General features: G+C 37.5%; 4 protein-coding genes across 4 annotated transcripts; 3 read left to right on the forward strand and 1 right to left on the reverse strand.

The window, feature by feature from the left end:
- Positions 1–36: 36 nt before the first annotated feature.
- K444DRAFT_536030 (DUF382-domain-containing protein) lies at positions 37–1827 on the forward strand (the record flags this gene model as incomplete). The annotated part of the gene is made up of 2 exons (XM_024875344.1): positions 37–105; positions 160–1827. The coding sequence occupies 2 exons, from the start codon at positions 37–39 to the stop codon at positions 1825–1827; spliced, it is 1737 nt and encodes a 578-aa protein (XP_024733162.1).
- Positions 1828–2125: 298 nt separating this feature from the next.
- Positions 2126–5466, forward strand: K444DRAFT_58100 (uncharacterized protein). Its single transcript, XM_024877727.1, has one exon. The coding sequence runs from the start codon at positions 2425–2427 to the stop codon at positions 5185–5187; it is 2763 nt and encodes a 920-aa protein (XP_024733163.1). The 5' UTR covers positions 2126–2424; the 3' UTR covers positions 5188–5466.
- Positions 5467–7379: 1913 nt separating this feature from the next.
- Positions 7380–8112, forward strand: K444DRAFT_616070 (uncharacterized protein). Its single transcript, XM_024880851.1, has one exon. It carries the CDS (start codon positions 7567–7569, stop codon positions 8005–8007), a length of 441 nt encoding a protein of 146 aa, XP_024733164.1. The 5' UTR covers positions 7380–7566; the 3' UTR covers positions 8008–8112.
- A 943-nt stretch (positions 8113–9055) lies between these two features.
- K444DRAFT_491039 (HET-domain-containing protein) lies at positions 9056–9748 on the reverse strand (the record flags this gene model as incomplete). The annotated part of the gene is made up of 1 exon (XM_024873202.1): positions 9056–9748. A coding segment is annotated over one exon (693 nt), but the record flags the coding sequence as incomplete, so codon positions are not given.
- Between the last annotated feature and the right edge of the window lie 10788 nt (positions 9749–20536).

Here is a 20536-nt window from a genome sequence, read left to right on the forward strand (position 1 = left end):
CTGGGTGTCTTGGGCGCTATGCCTTCAGCTGTCAAGATGGCTCCGAAGATGACCAAGAACCAGATGCGACGAGCGAAGAAGAAGGAACAGAAACAGGCGCAACAGGTCAGTCATGGGCAGCACGAGGATATTTGCGATGAGTAGCTAACAGACTTGCAGGTCACCCCGACTCCAGAGCCTGAAAAGGCACCTGAGCACGTTCCTCAGCCTGCTGCTGCGCCATCGAAAACTGAAGACGAAGAAGAGGAAGATATCCTAAAGCCAGAAGTTGCGCCCCTTGACATTAGCGAAGATGATCCCAACTATGCGATGTACAAGGACATTATGGATAAATTTGGTACGAGTGCGGAAGAGGAAGAGGCTGCGAAGGAAGCAAACGCTGGTGAGAAAGGAGAAGTATTCTTCGATGATGACGATGATATCCCTGAGGAGGAGGAAGAGGGCGATAAGGAGGGGAAGCTGTCCAAGAAGAAGAGAAAGGAGCGGGATAAGCTATCTGTGGCGGAATTGAAGGCTTTGGTCCAAAAGCCAGAGCTCGTGGACTGGACTGACACATCGGCTTCCGACCCACGATTACTCGTCCACATCAAGTCGTATCGAAATGTCGTTCCAGTACCAAGCCATTGGTCATTGAAGCGCGAATATCTATCCTCGAAGCGCGGTGTGGAGAAGGCTCCATTTGCTCTACCGAAATTCATCCAAGAGACTGGAATTGCAGAAATGCGTGATGCAGTGTTGGAGAAGCAAAACGAAGCCAGTTTGAAGCAGAAGCAACGAGAAAGAGTTCAACCGAAGATGGGCAAGCTGGACATCGATTATCAAAAGCTCTACGAAGCATTTTTTGTCCGCCAAACGAAGCCAGAATTGACTCGATATGGTGAGGTCTATTACGAGGGCAAGGAGTACGAGACTAATTTAAAGCATCTACGTCCTGGAGAGTTGAGCGATGAGTTGAAAGAAGCCCTCAATATTCCACCTGGAGCTCCACCACCATGGTTGATCAATCAGCAACGATTCGGTCCTCCCCCATCTTACCCCTCACTCAAAATCCCAGGATTGAATGCGCCACCTCCACCCGGCGGCGCTTGGGGATTCCATCCTGGTGGATACGGCAAGCCTCCTGTTGACGAGTTCAATAGACCACTTTATGGTGGTGATATCTTCGGTGTTTTGCAACCCCAGGTCAACAACCAAGCTGGCGAGCCTATTGAGCGAACACTTTGGGGAGAATTGCAAGCACCAGAAGAAGAATCGGAAGAGGAAGAGAGTGACGAGGAGGAAGAAGAGGGCGACGAGGAAGATATTGGTGCCGGCCTTCAGACACCCAGTGGTTTGGAAACTCCCGGTGGAATGGCTTCAACAGTACCATCCGAATACCCAGGCGACATGAGTGTTGGCGGCGACTTTGACCTCCGGAAGCAGAAGAGAGGCACCGAGACAGAGGAATCTTCGGCCCCCAGATCAGCTTACACCGTTATACCTGAGCGACAAATCCGTGCTGAAGGTTTCTTTGGTGGTGAGAGAGCTTATGATGTCCGTGGCGCACAGAATGCAAATCTTCCGGTCCTTGGCCAAGAAGATGAGAGCAGGAAACGCAAGAAGCCTGGTGATGTGGACGTTTCTCTCGACCCCGATTCGCTGATTTCAGAGGATGGAATCAGTAATGAGGAAAAGAAGCGTAGATTCGAACAATCGAAGAAAGAGGAGAAAAGTGCGTGGCAAAGGGAAGAGAGCTTGGATGATATGATTGCGCAAGAGTCTCGGAAGAGACAGAAGCGCGACGAGGAGAAGAGAGGCGAAAAGAGAGAGCGAAGCTACAGATTTTAGGCGTTGAAGATGGGGAGCATCAACTGGCGTTTACAGGGAGGGCAGCTGGGCTTCACAATTGTACAGGGATAGGTGTAATATCAAACAAAAATGGACACGTCGATCGGAAGAAGTTTATCACTCATCATCCTCCCTTTGCACGTGACACGCGTGGATGAGCGCTAGCGGCCGCTTCGACATCGCGACTTCCAAAAGATTTGTTTGGAAACCAAAACCTGTCACTATCGACGATTTAGCAACGCCACGCAATTTTTCGCTGCACCCGGCCGCTGAAAACCGCAGGCGCGACTCCCACCGCGACCCAGCATCTTCCTTCCTCCAAAAACACCAGCACAAAGTCCTGCATAGGTGGAAAGAACGGCCAAGGGGCCAACATAGTTCAGGCAAGATGGACAGAGAACGCGGTCGAGATCGAAGGTTGGTTTCTCCTTTTCATTATCCATTCATTTCATTTCTAGCCCGCAGCACTCGGATTGGGAGTTCTGCGCATCACGCAGAGTTACGGAGCATCGAGGAGACGGCATATTTATTGTGCATTTTTATTGGGGAGGAGATCGGCGAACGAAGGGCAGGAGGCTGCGAGGAAGTGAGGACAAGATGCCACCCATGGCGATGGGGCAATCTGCTGCTGGAGATGGAGCACCACCGGATCCGCCGCGTCCACCGGAACCTCCTGTGCCTTCAAAAAAGCCCAAGAAGTCCAAAAAGAAGAAGAAGGCCAAGAATAAAGGAAACCAGAAGCCTGCGGATGACGACAACAAAGAACCTTCGCCGACAGGGCAACAACCCACGCTACCGATAGTTTCTGCCCCAATAGAACGCTTCGTGGGTCCACAACACATGCTTGCTGAAAGGTTACTCGAAGAGGTTGCAACTCGAACCCTCAGGGGATTGTTATCACAGGCTGAACGGCCACTTCCGCAAGCAGTTCTCCGGGACCGTTTCATACAATCCATCCCCGGGATTTTTCGAGAAGACCTCGAAGCACGATTAGAAAACCCAGACGAGGTATTACGCGCCACGGAGAGTCTTCGAGAAGAATTCGAAGGGCGGTTATCGAACCCAAACAGTAGGTTGAGTCGCATAGTTCGAGATCTTTCGGGTGAAGCTCCCAACAATCCTCCAGTCAACCAACCTGGACCTTCTGCGCCTTCTGGACCGGTTCTTGGCACATTTCATCACCCGCCTAATAGGTCTATCTACCCCATTCAAAGTTTCGAGCCCAATCGACCGAGGTCAAGTAATCACGGCATCGACGGCACCCATGATCGCAGAATTAGGTCTACCGACCCCGTGTCAGAAGAAGACAATAGACGTGAATCTGTTTTCAGTAGTAGTCAAGAGCCGGCGATGGCCAGTGGAGATACGACTGTCTCCGCCGAGGAAGGATATTCAGGTGATTACTTCAGCAGACCGCGCCGTTCAAATCCTTCTGGACTCCAAAGACCAGCAACATCTTCAGGTACCCAGTCGAAGGTCAGTGGTGATTTGTCGCCTCGCAGTCGAGTCCCGGCGGCAGCTCGTGGATCTCAGTCATCGCACAATCGTTGGCGAGGTAGAGGGGCAGCTCTCAGTTCCAGACATCTGCATAGGGGTAGAACACACCCATCTCAAGAGGATGCCCAAAGCATCATTCACCAGACCTTAGCTGAACGACCGCCTCTTGACCAGAATCTTGCAAACGCTGAGGAATCAATAGCCTCGCTGCAGAACATGCTCACACAACACGAGCAATTCGCGGAAATGCTGAGGCTGAGACTACAATGCCTGGAATCACGAAGGGCAGCCAATGGTTTCGTTGATGGGGCGGCAGATCCTGCTGAATCCATGTCTGTTCATGAGGGGTCTATTAGGAATGCCGGTGGATGGAGGCCTGCCTCAATTCAATCGAACCAGAACTCGGCAAATAGAGTTTCCTCAACAGTCACTCCACCGCGGGAGAGAGCTTCAAACGCCAATGACTTAGGAGGCCAACTTCGGCGGGCTTCGCGTGAAAGGGCATCACGTCTATCATCACGTCTAGAGGAAATGGGGGAAAACTTCGAACATCCTGGTTCTCCTAGTCAAAGGGCGGAAGACTTCGAAGTTCCCGATGATCTTGGTGTTCCTGGTGTTCCTCGTCGAATGTTGAACACAATACCAAACATTCCACAACCCTCTAGACGGGAAGAGTTGTTGGGCCGTATGCAAAGGATTATGGAAAGATCAATGGAAAGAACCCAGCGCGAGCTCCAGACCGGTCTGCCGGCATCTCGCCAACGTGCTAGTCAAACAGATGACCCGCCTGCCCCCGTGCACAGTCCAAATCAACTTGACGAAGATGCGGTCCCTACCGTAGCGGGTGTCGTCTCGGACGTAGAGTCCTCACCAAGGCTACCGCCACGTTTACCGCCAAGTTCCTGGACAAATGGAGGTCCTCTTCAATCTTCAATGCCTAGCAGTGATGACATGAACGATCGGCCAATCCCGGCCTATCGCACCCCAATCGCAGTGTTCTACCCATCACCGAGACAATCAGCAACAGATGGCCGGGTCCCATCGTCAACAGGACCAGCTGAGAGTCCAAGTTCCTGGACAAATGGGCGTCCTCTTAACTCTTCAACGGTTGAATCTGATAGCATAGATGCCAGTCAGTTCTCATCAAACCGCGCCCCAATGTCAACGTCCTCACGCGGCCAGGAACAATCATCAACAGAGTCGGGTGAGGGTTCAAATCTCTGGACAATCGCACACCCACACCAATCCTTTGATGGCGATGCGCCTGAACAGAGCGGCACGAGCAGTGAGAAGGAAGATGTGGCACGTCAGTCGAGAGGCTCGATCTCTAATGCTATCCTTAGCTCTAATGCCCCAGTTCGAGGCAGCATGCGGCTAGTGTCCAGCGCAACGAATCATGCTCAATTGTTGGAGAATGTCAGTTTGCTAACCAATATTTCTTTTAGAGGAGAGGGGGAAGTGACGATTATGGGAGGAGGAGAATCCTACAGGCCCGGCGGCGGAGAACCGTACAGACCTTCGGCTCGCCCACGCTCACCACACAGAATCGATTCGTTTCGAGGAGGCAGAGATAGGGACAGATCACCGAGAAGAGAACGGGCTCGAACACCCCCAACCGATAGTTGGCACCCAAGCAGCAGAGACCGTTCTCCCCGCCGCAGATCGAGAACACCGCCTCGAAGAGATCGCTCTCCTGTAAGAGACAATTGGCGAGCAAGAGCAAGATCTCCAATTCGTGCACGAACGCCACCGAGAAGATTCTCTCCACGAAGAGACGATGATCGGAGAGCAAGGTCACCAGCCAGACGTGATGAAAGGTACAGTGTCCTCCGCCCGAACTCTTTCGCTTGTACTAAAAGATGATCAGAAGAAGATCTAGATCCCCTTACGATCGTGATCGTCCTGTGCCTCGTGCCAGATCTCCCCTATCCCGAAGGTCTCCACCAGCCGGTCCTAGAGCCTCATACCGTGGACGTTCCCGAAGTCCTGAGCGTCGTGATGAGCGTGCACTAACAGGCCCAAGTTCCTCAAACTGGAGGCGCCGCTCACCCTCTCTGGCGCGAGATTCAGAAAGATCATCAGAGAGAACCTCTGGAAACACCTCGCGACGTTCTTCGCCCCCAATTCATCCTGAGCGACTACACCTAACACAAACCGCAATGCGAGACTCTAGACCTCGTTCTCCCCCAACACGGGACCGCTCGCCTCCAACCCAGCTTGCGTACAAAGATAGGGACTCGGCCAGATCGACACCACGGGAACGCTCCCCAGTACGCCCTGTAGCCCAGAGATCTCCACCGAGAGGACCAGCTGGCTTTCGTGCGCCTACTGGACCAAGTGGCGGTCGGAATTTCATCGCACCTTCCCCTTCTGCTTCCAGCCACACAGCAGTTTCGACGTCTGCTCATAGCAGATCAGAAAATGCTGGTCCTGTTATTCCTCCATCTGGTCCTCGAGGATATGTTCCCCCAGCTCGTGGCGCCTACAGTATTCGCGGCGGAAGAGGTGGATTCGGTAGTGATCGCATCAGCCGTCCAGATACTTCTTCGTGGGGAGCTGCACCACCAAGCCGGCCTGCCGCAGAAGCCCCTGCGAGAGGTGTCACTCTCACGAGTCGCCCAGCCCCATCGCCGTCGCCGTCAATACCATCTGGTCCAGCGGCAACCGTCCCCACAGGCCCATCCGGAGGCATTCCAACTGGCCCACGAGCAGGAGTTCCTTCTCGCCCACCTCTTCAACATTCTTCCAGCGTTTACAATTCTCGTCCGAATGCTGCAATGTCCACTAATTCAGGCCCACGTCCTCACCCCGCAATGGCCAATCTTCCGCAAATAATTCCTGGTGGCAGGCTCGATCCCACGGCTTCAGGCATTCCGAGCGAAATTGCAGCTCGACTGAAGAGAAAGGAGGAAGAAGCAGAGATACTGAGAGAGGAATTACATGCCAAGCAAGAGAAACTGAGGCAAGGATTGAAGGGGTGGGATAAGTTAAGTCGGGATAGCCAGAGCATGGGGCTCCGGAGTGAGCTGAGTGAACGACATGTGAGAATGTTAGCAGGCGAGGGAGTTGGGGGTGCTGCTTTTTGAAGTGGACCGTACTCACGTTTGATGAAGTACTGTTGAGTTTGGATTCTCACGATAAGAGACTCACAAGAGTCTTGAATGCGGGACAGCAAGTACCGCCACGGCCTCTAATTTCTTGAGGCAATGCCTTCAAAAGCACAACAATGCAACAAATGGAACCGAAGGAATCAGCATAGCGCGGCGTTCTTTGGTTCTTCCAATTCAGGGATCCTTCGATCTTTTGAGACCCTCTGCTAAGGAAAAATCAAAAGGATACCACGAGAGCGTTCAAGCGTAGCACAGAGTTATTGTATGAATAGCAATTCAAAGCGTTGATGAAAAAAAGGGTCCATCTTCCTTTTCGTGACCGTTTTTGCAATGATGATACTGTCCTGACAGAGATCAAGTGCTGGACTACTTCAATCTGAAGCGGTTGAGCTGATTTTTGCCGAAACACTACGTCACTTCAATCTCCCGCATTGCCGGGCCCTTTCATAGAACAAAATTCAATCTAACTTTCGTGAGGTAATTGATGAGATGAACCCTCAATTCAGCCAAGCCTCCTCCCAAGCACCTGGGCCCCATCACGAAACACACCCGAGATCCGACCCGCCACCGCGCTGTCTCAACCCTGTCTATCAAACCCAATCTTCTTGATCGGAAACGCACCAAGCGGCGCTTAAACCTTCACCTTTCGTCTCATGTTTCGTTCTCGTCTGGTTCTGATCGAGATTGCGACATTTGGGACGTGATCGTGCAACATCGCTGTTGCGCTAGTAGAGGGGGCCTGCCGAGTGGAAGGGAATGAGGCACCTGGAGGGAGTGACATCTGCATTGATTCTTGGCTTCTGCCAACTCGTTCGGATGAAGTTTTCTCCAGCGCTTGAACAGCTTGGCGGCGTGTCTTCTGTGATGTGATCCTCAGTTCTTTGCACCTCATCTGACCGGTGGAGCAAGTACATAAGACACTTCACCCCTTGGGGTTTGCAACTTCATTCTCTCATTCCTTCATCCAAACACCTTCATTTCTTCAGAGTAGATCTCTCGTTCTTTACAAACATAGTTCCGTGGACTATCTTCTCATTATTTCTTGAAACTTTCAACCGCGAGCTGGTCTTGACACACGCTGCCCTCTTTGCATTTCTATATCTACGAATAAGTAACCAAATAAAAAGCCAAAATGCAAACCCCAAGCATCCTCCTCGCTCTCCTCCTCGCGGCCACAGCAACCGCCTCATGCATTCCCGCCGCCGCCCCCATCGCTTCCTCCTCTGCTTCACAAGCCGCCGCCGCCTCAAACACCACAGCCTCCGTCTCATCCAGCGATTTCGGCACCTGCTCCCCCGCAATGGATTTCCAACTGGGCCGCGCCCAATTCAACCGCAAAGCAACCGAAGGCACCTTCCTGCCCACGGACCCAGTCGTGGCCAAAGGCCAGCAAGACGCTCTCAACCCCAACATTATTACGAATGCGATTTGCAACAATCTGATTAACAATTGCGGGGTGGCGAAGGATTCGGCGGGCGAGACAGCGTGTTTGGCTGCTAAGGCGCAAATTGCGGCGCTGGGGACGAGGGACGCGAGTACGGCGGCTGCGTGGAATGCTGCGCTGGGTGTTTGAATGGGATGGAGAGAGTTGGGGAAGGGGTTGAGAGGAGGGGTGAGGAGGTGGGGAAGAGATAATGTGGGAAGGATTAAATCAATCAGATCCGCGGCTCAAAAGCACTTCTTGTTTACCATTTTAAATACTCGTCCATGTGATGTGCTCTTCTCTTGATTCATTGTATTTGGCTGATCTGATAGTTGACCATGCACCCGCATAGTTGAAACCGATTCAGGTAGAACCACACTAGAATGTTTTCCATGACATTTTCCATCTCTGGCTTTAGACCTTAGCTGCTGCTGCTTTAGTCTGAGCTACGAGTAAGCAAGCTTAAGCCGAGGGCGAGTGCTCCTGCGCACCGCCTGGGCACACACTAAGTAAGACTAAGCATATATATATTAAAGAGCTATTTTTATATTTGCAGGTTATACTTTCCTCATCTTTTCTCTAGGGGCGGGTCCTATTTTAGCTCTAATAAGGATGGATCCCTCTAGAATCTTTTTTCTATCTTCAACTAGCAGCCAATGACTTCTTCATGTTCGTCTTGTAATATTTCTTCAATATCCTTATTCGTAGCACAATCGGCCCATCATTTGATGGTGATGACCCGACGCTGAACCCCGTCATACCAGCGCTTCGCGGGCTCCCCTTAACATTCTCTACAAATAAGGCGGCAAAAGCAATCCGCTCAAAAACTATGCCCTGGGGTTCCACTTGACGAAGCACTAGCGAAATCTCTTCTGTCTTATCCACAGCTCGGAGCTCTTTGCTTGTCATGAGCAATCCCCAAACCAGGTCCCCTGGTTTGAGCACAGAGGTCGCACCCTCACATGCCGACATAGGCCTATCAAAATACGTTGAGTTCGGCTGGGTACCGTTGCGCTCCACGGTCAGAGTACTTCGTGAGCTCAAGGTCTGAAAAATCGGAGACCATTCGGTGCCAAAGGCTGCTCCTGCGGAGGGCTTCAGTGTCGCCGACATAGTTTAGGGGCAGTTCGCTCGGTTTGATCTTCTGGCCCAACATTATCCTTTGCTGAGACATAGGTTTATGTGCACTAGCGAAGCCGCACTCGCATATCGATGCTTCTTTGCATTCCCAACTCAGCTCCTGTGGGCCGAAGTGTAACACGGCCGCTGATAGCAACCGCTCTTGATACACCCAAGCCCTGCTGAGCAGGGGGAATGGATCCAGGATGAAACTTTCGAAAAGGTGTTCTGGCATCCTCCGAACAATCACCTGTGATGGCGAACCCTCGGTCGTGATTCCAGTAAATTCCAATTGAGGCCACTTTCTGAACAAGCCACCAGCACTGTCGGCAGATGCTGTGGCTGCAATAGTAATGTGTGCTTTTGAATAGTAGTCTGCCATGAGGGGGGACTGGTCAACCCAGTCGCTCCTCATATCTTGAATGATACAGAGTGAATCTATCCAGAGATAATTGAGACCTAGACGGCGCACACACGTCACGGCGCCTTGAAATGTTCTTGATAACGCGTCCCAGGAAATGGCTTGAAGATGTCGAGGGATACTTGCCTTGGTAGTGGTGATAATTTGTTGCTTGCCCCAGCAATGACTGAGACAAGCATATTTTGCAAGTTCGCCTCGTGTTTCGTAGAGTCTTACAGTTTCAGAAGACACGTCCAGAACCCGCTTTGGCAACGATGTGAGCTCTCCTTTGCTACAGCGAGCATGTTGATCACTGTGGCATGTTGAGAACCAGCTGTGAATACGGGCAAATGCTTCCGCAGAGCCTGTGTCGAATATTCGAAACGGCCCGTCGCTGTTGAAATCGCACCAGGCTTGGCGATATTCCGGACCAATTGGTTTCTGCCGATTCGTTCCAGGGGTCTGGAACGGGCGGTAATGGAACGTTCCAATCGTTCCTAAGCAAGCTAATCCCTGTAGATTCTCGTTATTTTGCAAAGACTTCCATTAATTATGCTATTAAGAGGCTAAAAACCATTATACAACCTCAGAAAGGCCTTTATTAAGCCGCAGTACTACTGCAAGTAACTCTACTACTATAAGAAGTCTTTCTTACTATACCATATTATATAATTCGTTCTTGCTTTATATAGACACCCCTACTACTTCTACTATATCTACTATATCCATTATATCCTCTATAATCTCCTATACTAATCTCTCTATTACTATTATTACTATTATTATTTCCTTTCTAGTAATAGCTTGCAGTATAATCTGGCCACTTGTAATTATTATAGTAACTACTCTATATATCTATAATCCAGATATATTTAAGGAAAATGGTATTATTGAGTTCTATATAAGTATATATAGTATAAGAAGTAGCTATTATATTAATCCCTTCTTATTAAATGAAAAAAGTATTAATATAGAACTATTACTATATAAGAACTTAACTAATTATAATATAATTTGGATTAATAATTATATTCTGGCCAGGAAAAGCAAGAGCTTATTATTATTAATTATTATAGTATTATACTTTAGTTAGCTTTATTATATAATAAAGAATAAGGTATTATATAAAGGAAATAAGTTATTAGCCTATAATATCTATTATTTATTAGCTTTAAAAAAGGGGCTAGTTTATATTAAGATTAGAAGTATTACTAGTACTAAAAGCAATAAAAGAAATAAGCTTTTAAAGATATTAGCTATTATATAATAGATAGAATTAAGAATTAGAGGCTTACTACTAGTTTGGATTTATAGAACCAGAATTAGAAGCAAGAAATTATATAAAGGAATTATTACTAGAGACTAAATTATTTAATATAATTATAAGAAATAAAAAGAAATAAGAAGTTCTTATATAAGTAGTAATAATATTAATAAAAGAAAAAGAAGGAAATTAAAGCAAGGAAAATAGTCTTTAAATAAGAGTTATAGCTTGGAAATTTAGAAAATTTAGATAATACCTAAAAGGTTCTTTAATTATATAAGAGTTTTAAAAGATATATATCTCTTTTAAACTAGCTAGTCTTAAAAAAAGTTTATAAAATTCTAGTTCTTTTCTAATACTTTAAGTACTTTCTAATTTCTATTATCTCTACTTCTATTTGTCTTTTATTCTAGTTTACTATATAGTATACCTTTAAAAAAAACTCTTTTTAGCTTATTATTTATTAAAGGAATTAAGAGAATATTAATAGCTATAAGTGAGAGCCTTAACTAGTACTTTCTTTACATATTCTGGCTCTACTAAACTAAGGCCTCTTACTTACTAATATTATATAATTTCTGAGAGTTATAATTTTTATACTTGTTTTTATTTATAGGTTATATAATTAAGTAAAGAGAATAAGTAATCTAATTAAAGAAATTAAATATTAATAACTCTTGAAATGGCTTTTTACTATATAAGAAAGAAATAATATTACTTAATAGTAAAAAGAAATAATTTAATCTCTATAGTATTCCCAAAATTTCTTTATATTTATAAGAATTAAAGTTACGTATTTCTTTAATTAATTAGCCCTAATATATCTTATATAGAAGCCTGGATTAAGAATTAAGGCTATAATATAAAAGAAAAAGAGATTAATTCTAGTATAATATTTATTAAATATAATATATATAATATTAAGCCATATAAGGAACTCTTTACTTTTATTATCTTTTTTCTTTTTAAACTTAGCCTATATTATATTTAGCTAAGCTTATATAAGAAGAAAAAGAGAAGCAAGAGATTTATAATTATTTCTTAAAGATATTTAATTAAAATATTTATTATAAAGAATATATAATTAATAGAAATAATATCTTTTTCTATAAAGAAAATAGCTTATATAAAAGTAATAAGAAAGTCCCTAGTTATATAAAGCTTTTTCTAGTCTTTATAAAATAAGAAATCTTCTATAAAATTCTTCTTATAATTCCGGTAATATTTATTTATATACTTTATTTTCTTAATAAAAATAATAAGTATTCTATACTAGCTATTTTATCTTATATAATTATTTATTAGAATTATCCTCTTTATAAATTCTATTTACTTAGCTATATAAGCTATAATATTATATATTTTACTAAATAAATCTAAGAGCCTAAATTTAACTTTCTTTCTCTTATTATTATTAATCTCTTAAATCTATTTCTATTATTTATATATTTCAAGTTCCTCTATTTTAATTAATTCAGAAAATAAGAAAGCTTATATTATAAAATTAATAATATAGCTAATATAGCTAATATAGCGAATTTGTATTTGCTATATATTTTACTTTATATTAAGCTCTTGCTTTTAGTATACTTGAATTGCCTTATAAAGAGTTCTATTAATTCTAGTATTATTATTTATAATAGCTTTAAGCCTTTATATAATACTATAGTTTTCTAGAACTAGAAAAAGAACTAAGAATTACTTTTCTTCTAAATAGCTATAAACTAGTTTAAGAATAAAAAGAACCTTTTAATACTTAAACTTATATAAAATAAAATAGATATAAATAATTAAAAGAAGAAAGTAATTTAGGGAAATTTAAATATTTAAAGAAATATAAATATATAAAATTACTAATTAGAGAACTTATTATATAATATTCTTATATTAAATTTAGGATTCTTTAATCTTAATAGAAATAGTAAAGTAAAAAATAGGAAATATATCTTTATAAGCTTTATTTAAGAGCTAGTAAAATATATAAAACTCTAGCTATTCTATTATATTATAAGAGAGATTTTATATAATAATAAGTATTATAAGTATAAGATCTAGGGCCTAGAAGGCATGATTAGACTATCTTTATTTTAATGATTTAAAGCTAAAAAGAAAAGAGGATCCTAAAGAAGCCTCGGATCTAAATAATCGCAAGCTATATACGGGTCTATATACTAGCTTAAGCTCGGGATTACATATAATAATCAGGTAACTATAGATACCTTACTCAGATACCAGATATCTCTCTAGCTCTAGTCTAACCCTTACTAGTACTATATATTATAATAACCATAATATTACCCCTTTTCTTAAAGTAAGCTCGTCCCCGAGCTTTAAAAGTCCCTATTAAATTTCCAAGTTACAGGTTATATATTAAAGGCCAGGGCCTTTTATATATAACTTTAAAGGATTTCCGTTTATATTATACGGTTCCGGTAATATATTATTCTTAGTATAGTTTAACTAATAGGAGAGATTCTGGGACGGTCCTGGCTATTCGGGATTCTTATTATAGAAGCTCTAAAAAGCTAGGGTACTATTACTTAATAAGGAAGCAGGATACTATTCCGGATCTGGATCCTATTCTTTCTACTAAATTCGGTACTTTAGCTTCCTATAAAGCAGTTTTACTACTTATATCTCTTAAACTTTATATTTTATTTCCCCGTCTTATAGTTCTAATAGTAGAGGCTCCGGATTTGCTTATCCGGAAAGAGGATTACCTGGGTCTTTATATAGCTTTTCTATATAAAATACCGGATATATTCTTATTAATTCCGGAAGCTTAAACCTAAAGAAATATCTTACTTATTCTAGGATTTTGTATAGTCTTTCTATTTAGTAAGCTAGCTTATGGCTCGGATAATTATTCTTCTAGTACTTAGTAATAATCTATATCTTATCTCCTATTCCAAAGTCTATTAGTTAGCGGTATTTATTAGCTTAAATAATATAACATTTTTATACTTGTATTATATTTTCCTATATTTTTTATTATAATTCATAGAGCTATATTACTAGGGCCTTTGCCTCCTATCTATTTAGCTCTTTCTTTAAAATACCCGATTATATTTGGGTTTCCTAGTTAAATAATATCTATAGTTTATAGTTCTTCTCTATAAGGAACAGGAATTAGCCTATAGTCTCATAAACTAGAGCTATTTACTAGTAATTAATTATTACTATCTATTTATCCCAATTATTCTAGTAGTAATTCATATAGGAATATAGCTATTAGTTAAAATACTAGTTAATAATCTTTATCTAGCTATTAGTTTGGAAATAATTAGTAGTTAATAACTTGAGCTTTATACTAATATACTTATAGAACTTGCTTTAGAAATCTAATATAAACTAGAGGCCTTAATTAGATACTATAGTCTCCGGAATACTAACTTAGTAAACTATATAAATAAGGAATAAGAGTACTAATTCTTTAGCTATTACTATATTTTGGACAGGAATTATAATAGGATACTTATTTAGGCAATTAATAAAGATTACTACTATATTATACTTATTTCTATTCTCTAAATACTTCTTAAAATTTACTAATATATATTACTAGAGATAGTCAGGAACTAGTAATAGATATAAGAGCCCTGGCTTCTTATCTCTAGGGATATGGGATTATTAGTAGATATAGTAGTTATTTCTATACTAATTAATATTTATATCTTGGCCTAACTAGTAATAGTAGGCCTAAAGAAGCTATTAAAGCTTGGCTTGTCCTAGATATCCTATTAGGGGCTATATATATATCTTCTAAATAAGAGTAATATATAAGGATATCTCGGGTATTATTATATTATTAGATATAAATAGTTTACTATATTATAAGAAAAGGCTATCTTATAGTATTTAAGTATCTTCCTTCTTATTTCTTGCCTTATTCTATAGCTCTTCTAGCTTCGGTAATTCTCGGTTCTTACTTAATAGTTTATTTACTAGCTAGATATTATTATACTAGGTTTCTTCCTAAGCTAGGCTTATAAAGGCCTTAATTAGGGCTAACTAGAGATCCCATATAATATTATTATTAATCTTTTGTTATAGGAGAAGAATTTGGGTTTAATAGGCTATTATTACCTTATTCTGGGTAGTTATATTCTTATATTTCCTATTTAGGGTATTTACTTATTTATTTAATTTGCCTACCTAATATATAAGCTTAAAATAATAGTAGGAAAGATATTTTACCTAATAAGCTTATTTTACTAAGAGCTTCTTTATAATTATAAAATACTTAAGGACTTAGTAGTCTAAGTAAATTATAAAAGGTGCCTCTTATAGGCCTTCTAGCTCTACTTACTATTCGGTTAAAAAGAGAATAATAGTAAGTATTTCTTTATTATAGATATTATAGTTTAGCTTTACTAATTATATAGTCTTAGAGAAGAATACTACCGGGTACTAGAGTTCTATCTAGGGGTTTTATTATAAGAGAATACCGGCTATAACTTTATTTAATATATCTATTTTAATTATAATAAGAAGATTTAGGTTATAGTAATATAGAATTAGTACCAAGAATATAGCTTGCTTTAGCTTAGTAAAACCTTCTTAATACTAATCTATTTATTTAAACGGAATTCTCTTATATATTAGAGCTATTAGGGGCTTTACTATATGGCTATATTCTATAATAAAATACTAATAAAAGTTATAAAAACCCAGAAAGCCTTATATTTCTTTAATTATCTTTAATAATTACTAGTTCTTAATAACTATTATTTTATCTAGGTCTACTTTAATACCTCTAGTAGAAATAATAAAGCCTAGGTATTTCGTATAAATAATCTTAAATTCTAATTTTTTAATATTCGTTTAGAGGCTAGTATTTTATAATTACTAAAAGACTTTTTATATATAGTCTTTATATTCCAGGGAATTATCTAAGTAAATTAGGATATTATTTAAATAAGCTATATAAAAGATATTAAGGTAATTAAAGAAAATATTATTTATATATTTCTAATATATAATAGGGCTATTAGTTAGACCTTCCTAAAGAACCTTATACTTATAGGCTCTATATCTTATATAAAATATTATAAGTTCTTCTAATTCTGGGTTTATTTAGATCTAATAAAATATTTACTAAATATCTAGCTTTATATAAACCTTGATTTAAGCTAGCTATATAAGAGTCTTATAAATAAGAGAAAAAGAATAATAGTCTTTTTATATTAAGTTATTTAGCTTATAATAATTAATATAGAATTAGAAAGCTCTATTAGTCTTTTTTATAAAAAGAATCAGGAATATAAAAGGAGACTAGCTTGGCTTAATAAAGCCCTATTAAAGGTTTTCTTTAAGGAAGTACTTAATCTCCTATAGCTTATAGGTTAATTATTAATAGAGCGGGAAATACCCTAAACTCTCTAGGCCTTTAGGATTATTAATCTAAATCTTATAGTTATATAATTAATATAGAAATAAGATATTTAATACTTCTTTTAAGAAAATATTTATAAAATCCTTAAATTCCTCTAGTAAGACTCTTACTAGCTATTATAGCTCTATTTTTCCTAGCTATTACTTATCTAGAATAAACTCGTTCTCTTATTATAATTCTAGCTCTTTATTAATCTCGAAAAATAATATTATAAAGAAAAGGTTCTTTTTCTTTTATAAATTTATCTAGAAAGTAGCTAGTAAAATACCTGTAATATTAACTAAAGGCCTTAACTAGATCTTATAGCTTTTCTTTAGATAATATAGTTTTAATATCTCTATTTCTAGTTTAGGAGAAACTTCTATATTTCCTAAGGCTACTTGTATTTCTCTATAGTATTAAGCTTAATTCTTTTACTATATATGGCTTTCTAAGCCTGGCTTAGGAAAAAAATAAGAGGATTTCTTTTTTATAAGCTAAGGTTTCTAGAACTTATTTATAGCTATAGCTTTATCTCTTCTATCTATATCTTCTTAGTACTAGTCGCTTTTCCCAGATTCCAAGTTCTTATATATAGTAGTTAGAATCTTATCCTAACTCTTTTTTCTAGGCTAATTATCTAGCCAGATTAATCTTCTATTCTTGTAATTAATTAGGATACTAGTATTTATAAACTATTATTATCCCAAAATTATATTATACTTATCTAGCCCTATAACTAGTATAAGTACTAGAATCTTCCGTTTATTAATTAAGAATATAAGCTTAATATAATAAGTAATAAATATAGCCTATTTATTATTAAATTCCCTTATATTATAGGGTAATACTAATTAAGTAAGCTTAATATCTAGAAATTATTTAATTATTCTTATAAACTTGGAATTAATAAAAATATATTCGTTTATTTTAGTATTAATAAGAAAAGAAGTCTTAATACCTAATCTATTATTACTAACTATATAAGGAAGTATAAATGCTTTATTTCCTAGTAGCTAGCTTAAATTAACTTCTACTATATCTATATAATATAGCCCTAAAAAGGAAACTTCCTTTAGAAATTCTTATTTCCCTATTTTATATCCTTAAATAGCTTACTTATAATAAGTATTACTAGCTTAGTTACCAAAACTTGCTTTATATACTTTATTTTAGGCTCTAGATAATTTCTAGATATATAACTAAATCTATTATAGTTATAATACTTGAGATTTAAGAATCTGGGCTTTGGGATAATAGATTTATTTATTACTAGAGTTTTAGAAGCGGGCTTTATATAAGAAGTGCTTCCTGGGCTTGATTTATTTATATTTTTATTAGCTTTCTTAAATACCTGTTTTTTCTTTTTATAATAAGCTTAGATCTATTAGTTATTTATAATATAGTATTATATAAACTTTATAATATAAATAGCCGGATTATTATAGTATATAGCTATTATTATGGTTATTATAATATATAGTACTAATAGGAATTAGACTAAAGCTAGAGAGATATCTAGTATCTAAGTAAGGTATTTATAATTACCTAATTATTATATATAATCCCGAGCTTAAGCTAGTATATAGGCCTATATATAGCTTATAATTATTTAGATCCGAGGCTCTTTCGGGATCCTTTTCTTTCTTTAGCTTTAAATTATTAAAATAGAAATAGTCTAATTATATTTTCTAGGTCCTAGATCTTATACTTATAATATAATTTAAAGCTTACCTATTTCTTAATCCTATAGAAGATTTAAATAATACCTATCTAATTAGTTTTTAATAAGTATAAATATAATATACTATAGCTACTTCCGAACTAGTTAACTAATATTAGAATAAAAGAAAGCCCTAGAATAACTAGGTAAGAAAGCCCTGAACTAGCCAGGCAAATAGATAGGCTAGTAACCTTATTACTAAACGAAAATCTATAAGAAAGTAAGTCCTGGAATAACTAGGTAAGTTAGAAGAAGCTATAGTATAAAATACTATTAATATATTACTAGAAAGTAGACTAGAGCCTCTTATTAAGTCTTTTAAGGAATCCGAGTATCCTATTAATATTTATAATAGAAAAGATACTCTTTTCTAGAGAATAGAAAAAGAAGAAAGACCTGCCTTATTAAAGATAAAGTTCCAAGAGTTATTTCGGAATCCAGAGGCTTTATATAAAGAAATTATTAAGCTAATTCTGAAAATATATAATATTCTTACCTATAATAAGAATTATTAGAATTAGCTAAGAGAAATTAAGTAAGTTTTATAAAAGAATAAAGCTATTATTAAGAAGCTTATTATATAGCCTGCTAGAATAACTAGTTTTCCTATTTTAGAAAATAGATACTTAGTTAAACTCTCTAACTTTCCTATTTTTAAAGATATAACTAAGGATAATATTATCTTTAATAATTAGTTAGTTTAAATTAAGAATAAGCTCTATAATAATTCTAATATTTATTAGATAGAGGATCTCAAGATTATTTATATATCTGGCTATATAGGTAGCTATATTCTTATACTAATTTCTCTCTGCCTAAACTAGAATAATTAATATATATATAAGATTATTAGGGAACTATATATTTATTTAGAAAAGCTATATAGTAATCCCAATAAAAAGTATAATATTTAGTAAGTATTTAAGGAGCTATTTATAAAAAAGAGCCAGATCTTTCAGAAATTCTATACTCTATTCCTAAGGCATATAATAGACGGAAATATTAACCCGTAAGATCTTAAGAATAACCTAAATAATAAGCTTACCTAGAAGCTTTAAGAGACTATAACTATATACTATAATAACCCGGCTATTTATATTATGGAATTCGTATAATACTATACTATAAATAACTAATAAATCCGAGCTTACTATAAAAAGAAAGAATAGGTATCCAAGAAAGCTAATAAAAGTATAGATAAGCCAAGCCTAGAAGGCGTCCCTTATATAAAGCCCGCTCCAAAGACCCTAGTAATAGATAAGCCTATTACTCCGAAGCCCGGATTCTTAGATCTCAAGTATTATAACTATAATAGATTTAATTATATATCTAGGAACTATCTAGAGCCCAAGATAGAATATATAAAGCAAGTTTTAGTAGCTAAGCTAGTAGTACTTACTATAAGTAAGCTATCTAAGGATATAGAATAGGGAAATAAGGACCCCTAAAGAAAGTCTTCTCTTTAGGGCCATATTATATAGATATAGCAGAAGTTAATTTAAGCTAGTTACTAGGAGATAAAGCATTTATATTTCCTTATATAGTTAGTAATAATAAATTAGGTATTAAGACTTCTTCTTTTATTAATACTAGAATAAATAAATATACTTTTATTAATTTCAAGTTTATAAGAATAATTAAATAATTTCTAGATATTAAGCCTATTTAATTAGTATTATCCTATAATATAAGGGAATTTAATAGTAAATAGGCCATATCTATTATTTACTATATTAAGCTTATATTCTTAATTAATAGACGGAAGGTCCTAGTACCTATACTAGTTATAGGACTAGGTAAGTATAATATAATTTTAGGATAATAGTAGTTTATAAATACTAGTATCCTAATTAATTATAAGAATAGAAAGTTAATCTAGCCAGATAATTAGCCTAGAAAGAAGGGTTAGAATAAGATCCTAACTATTATATATAAGAACTTGGAACCTGGAAAAAGTAACTAGTACTAAGAAAATATAGATAGAAAAAATAAAGCTATAGCTATAAATAAGTTCTAGAGACCTTAGCTTATAAAAAGGAAACTTCCTTATTCTTTTCCTAACCCGGGCTCAGAAAGCCGTATATAGTAAAAGAATTAAGCTTAATACTATAGAGAAATATAAGTAGTCTTAGGAAATATAGAAGTTTCTCCTAAGCTAGAGATAGGAATATTAAAATTATATTATCTAAAGAAAAGCTATAAGATCTAGTTAAGGCCTTTGGTTAATATTATAGATATCTTACCGGCCGCTTTCTAGATAAACCTATAAAAGAAAGAGAACCTTTTCTTTATAATATTATTTTTCGAAATTAATAAAAAGCTAGAATTATAATAAGAGGACAAGTTTATTCCGGGCAAGTAATAGCCAGAAGAGACAGAACTATAATAGCTAGTAAGAGTTTTACTAGAAAAGTTTAAAGATTTCGTAGATATCTTCTTAAAGAAAGTATTAAATATCTTATTCCTATATTAACTATATAACTATAAAATTCAGATTAATAATCCCAAAGGCCCAGAGAGCCTAGGATATTTCCTGCTCTATTAATAGTTAACCTATAAGCTATAGGAGATCAAGTACTTTCTTAAAGAGAATCTCTAATAGGGCTTTATTAAGCCAAGCCAGTCCTCTTTTATATCCCTAATTCTCTTTATAAAAAAGGCTAACGGAGCTTTCTAATTTTATATTAATTATTATAAGCTAAATAACTTAATATAAAAGAACTATTATTTTCTTTCCCTTATTTATAAGACTCTTATATAGCTAGCTCAAGCCAAGGTCTATATAAAGCTAGATATTTG

The sequence above is a fragment of the Hyaloscypha bicolor genome, assembly GCF_002865645.1.
Source record: "Hyaloscypha bicolor E unplaced genomic scaffold K444scaffold_118, whole genome shotgun sequence".
NCBI lineage: Eukaryota > Fungi > Ascomycota > Leotiomycetes > Helotiales > Hyaloscyphaceae > Hyaloscypha > Hyaloscypha bicolor.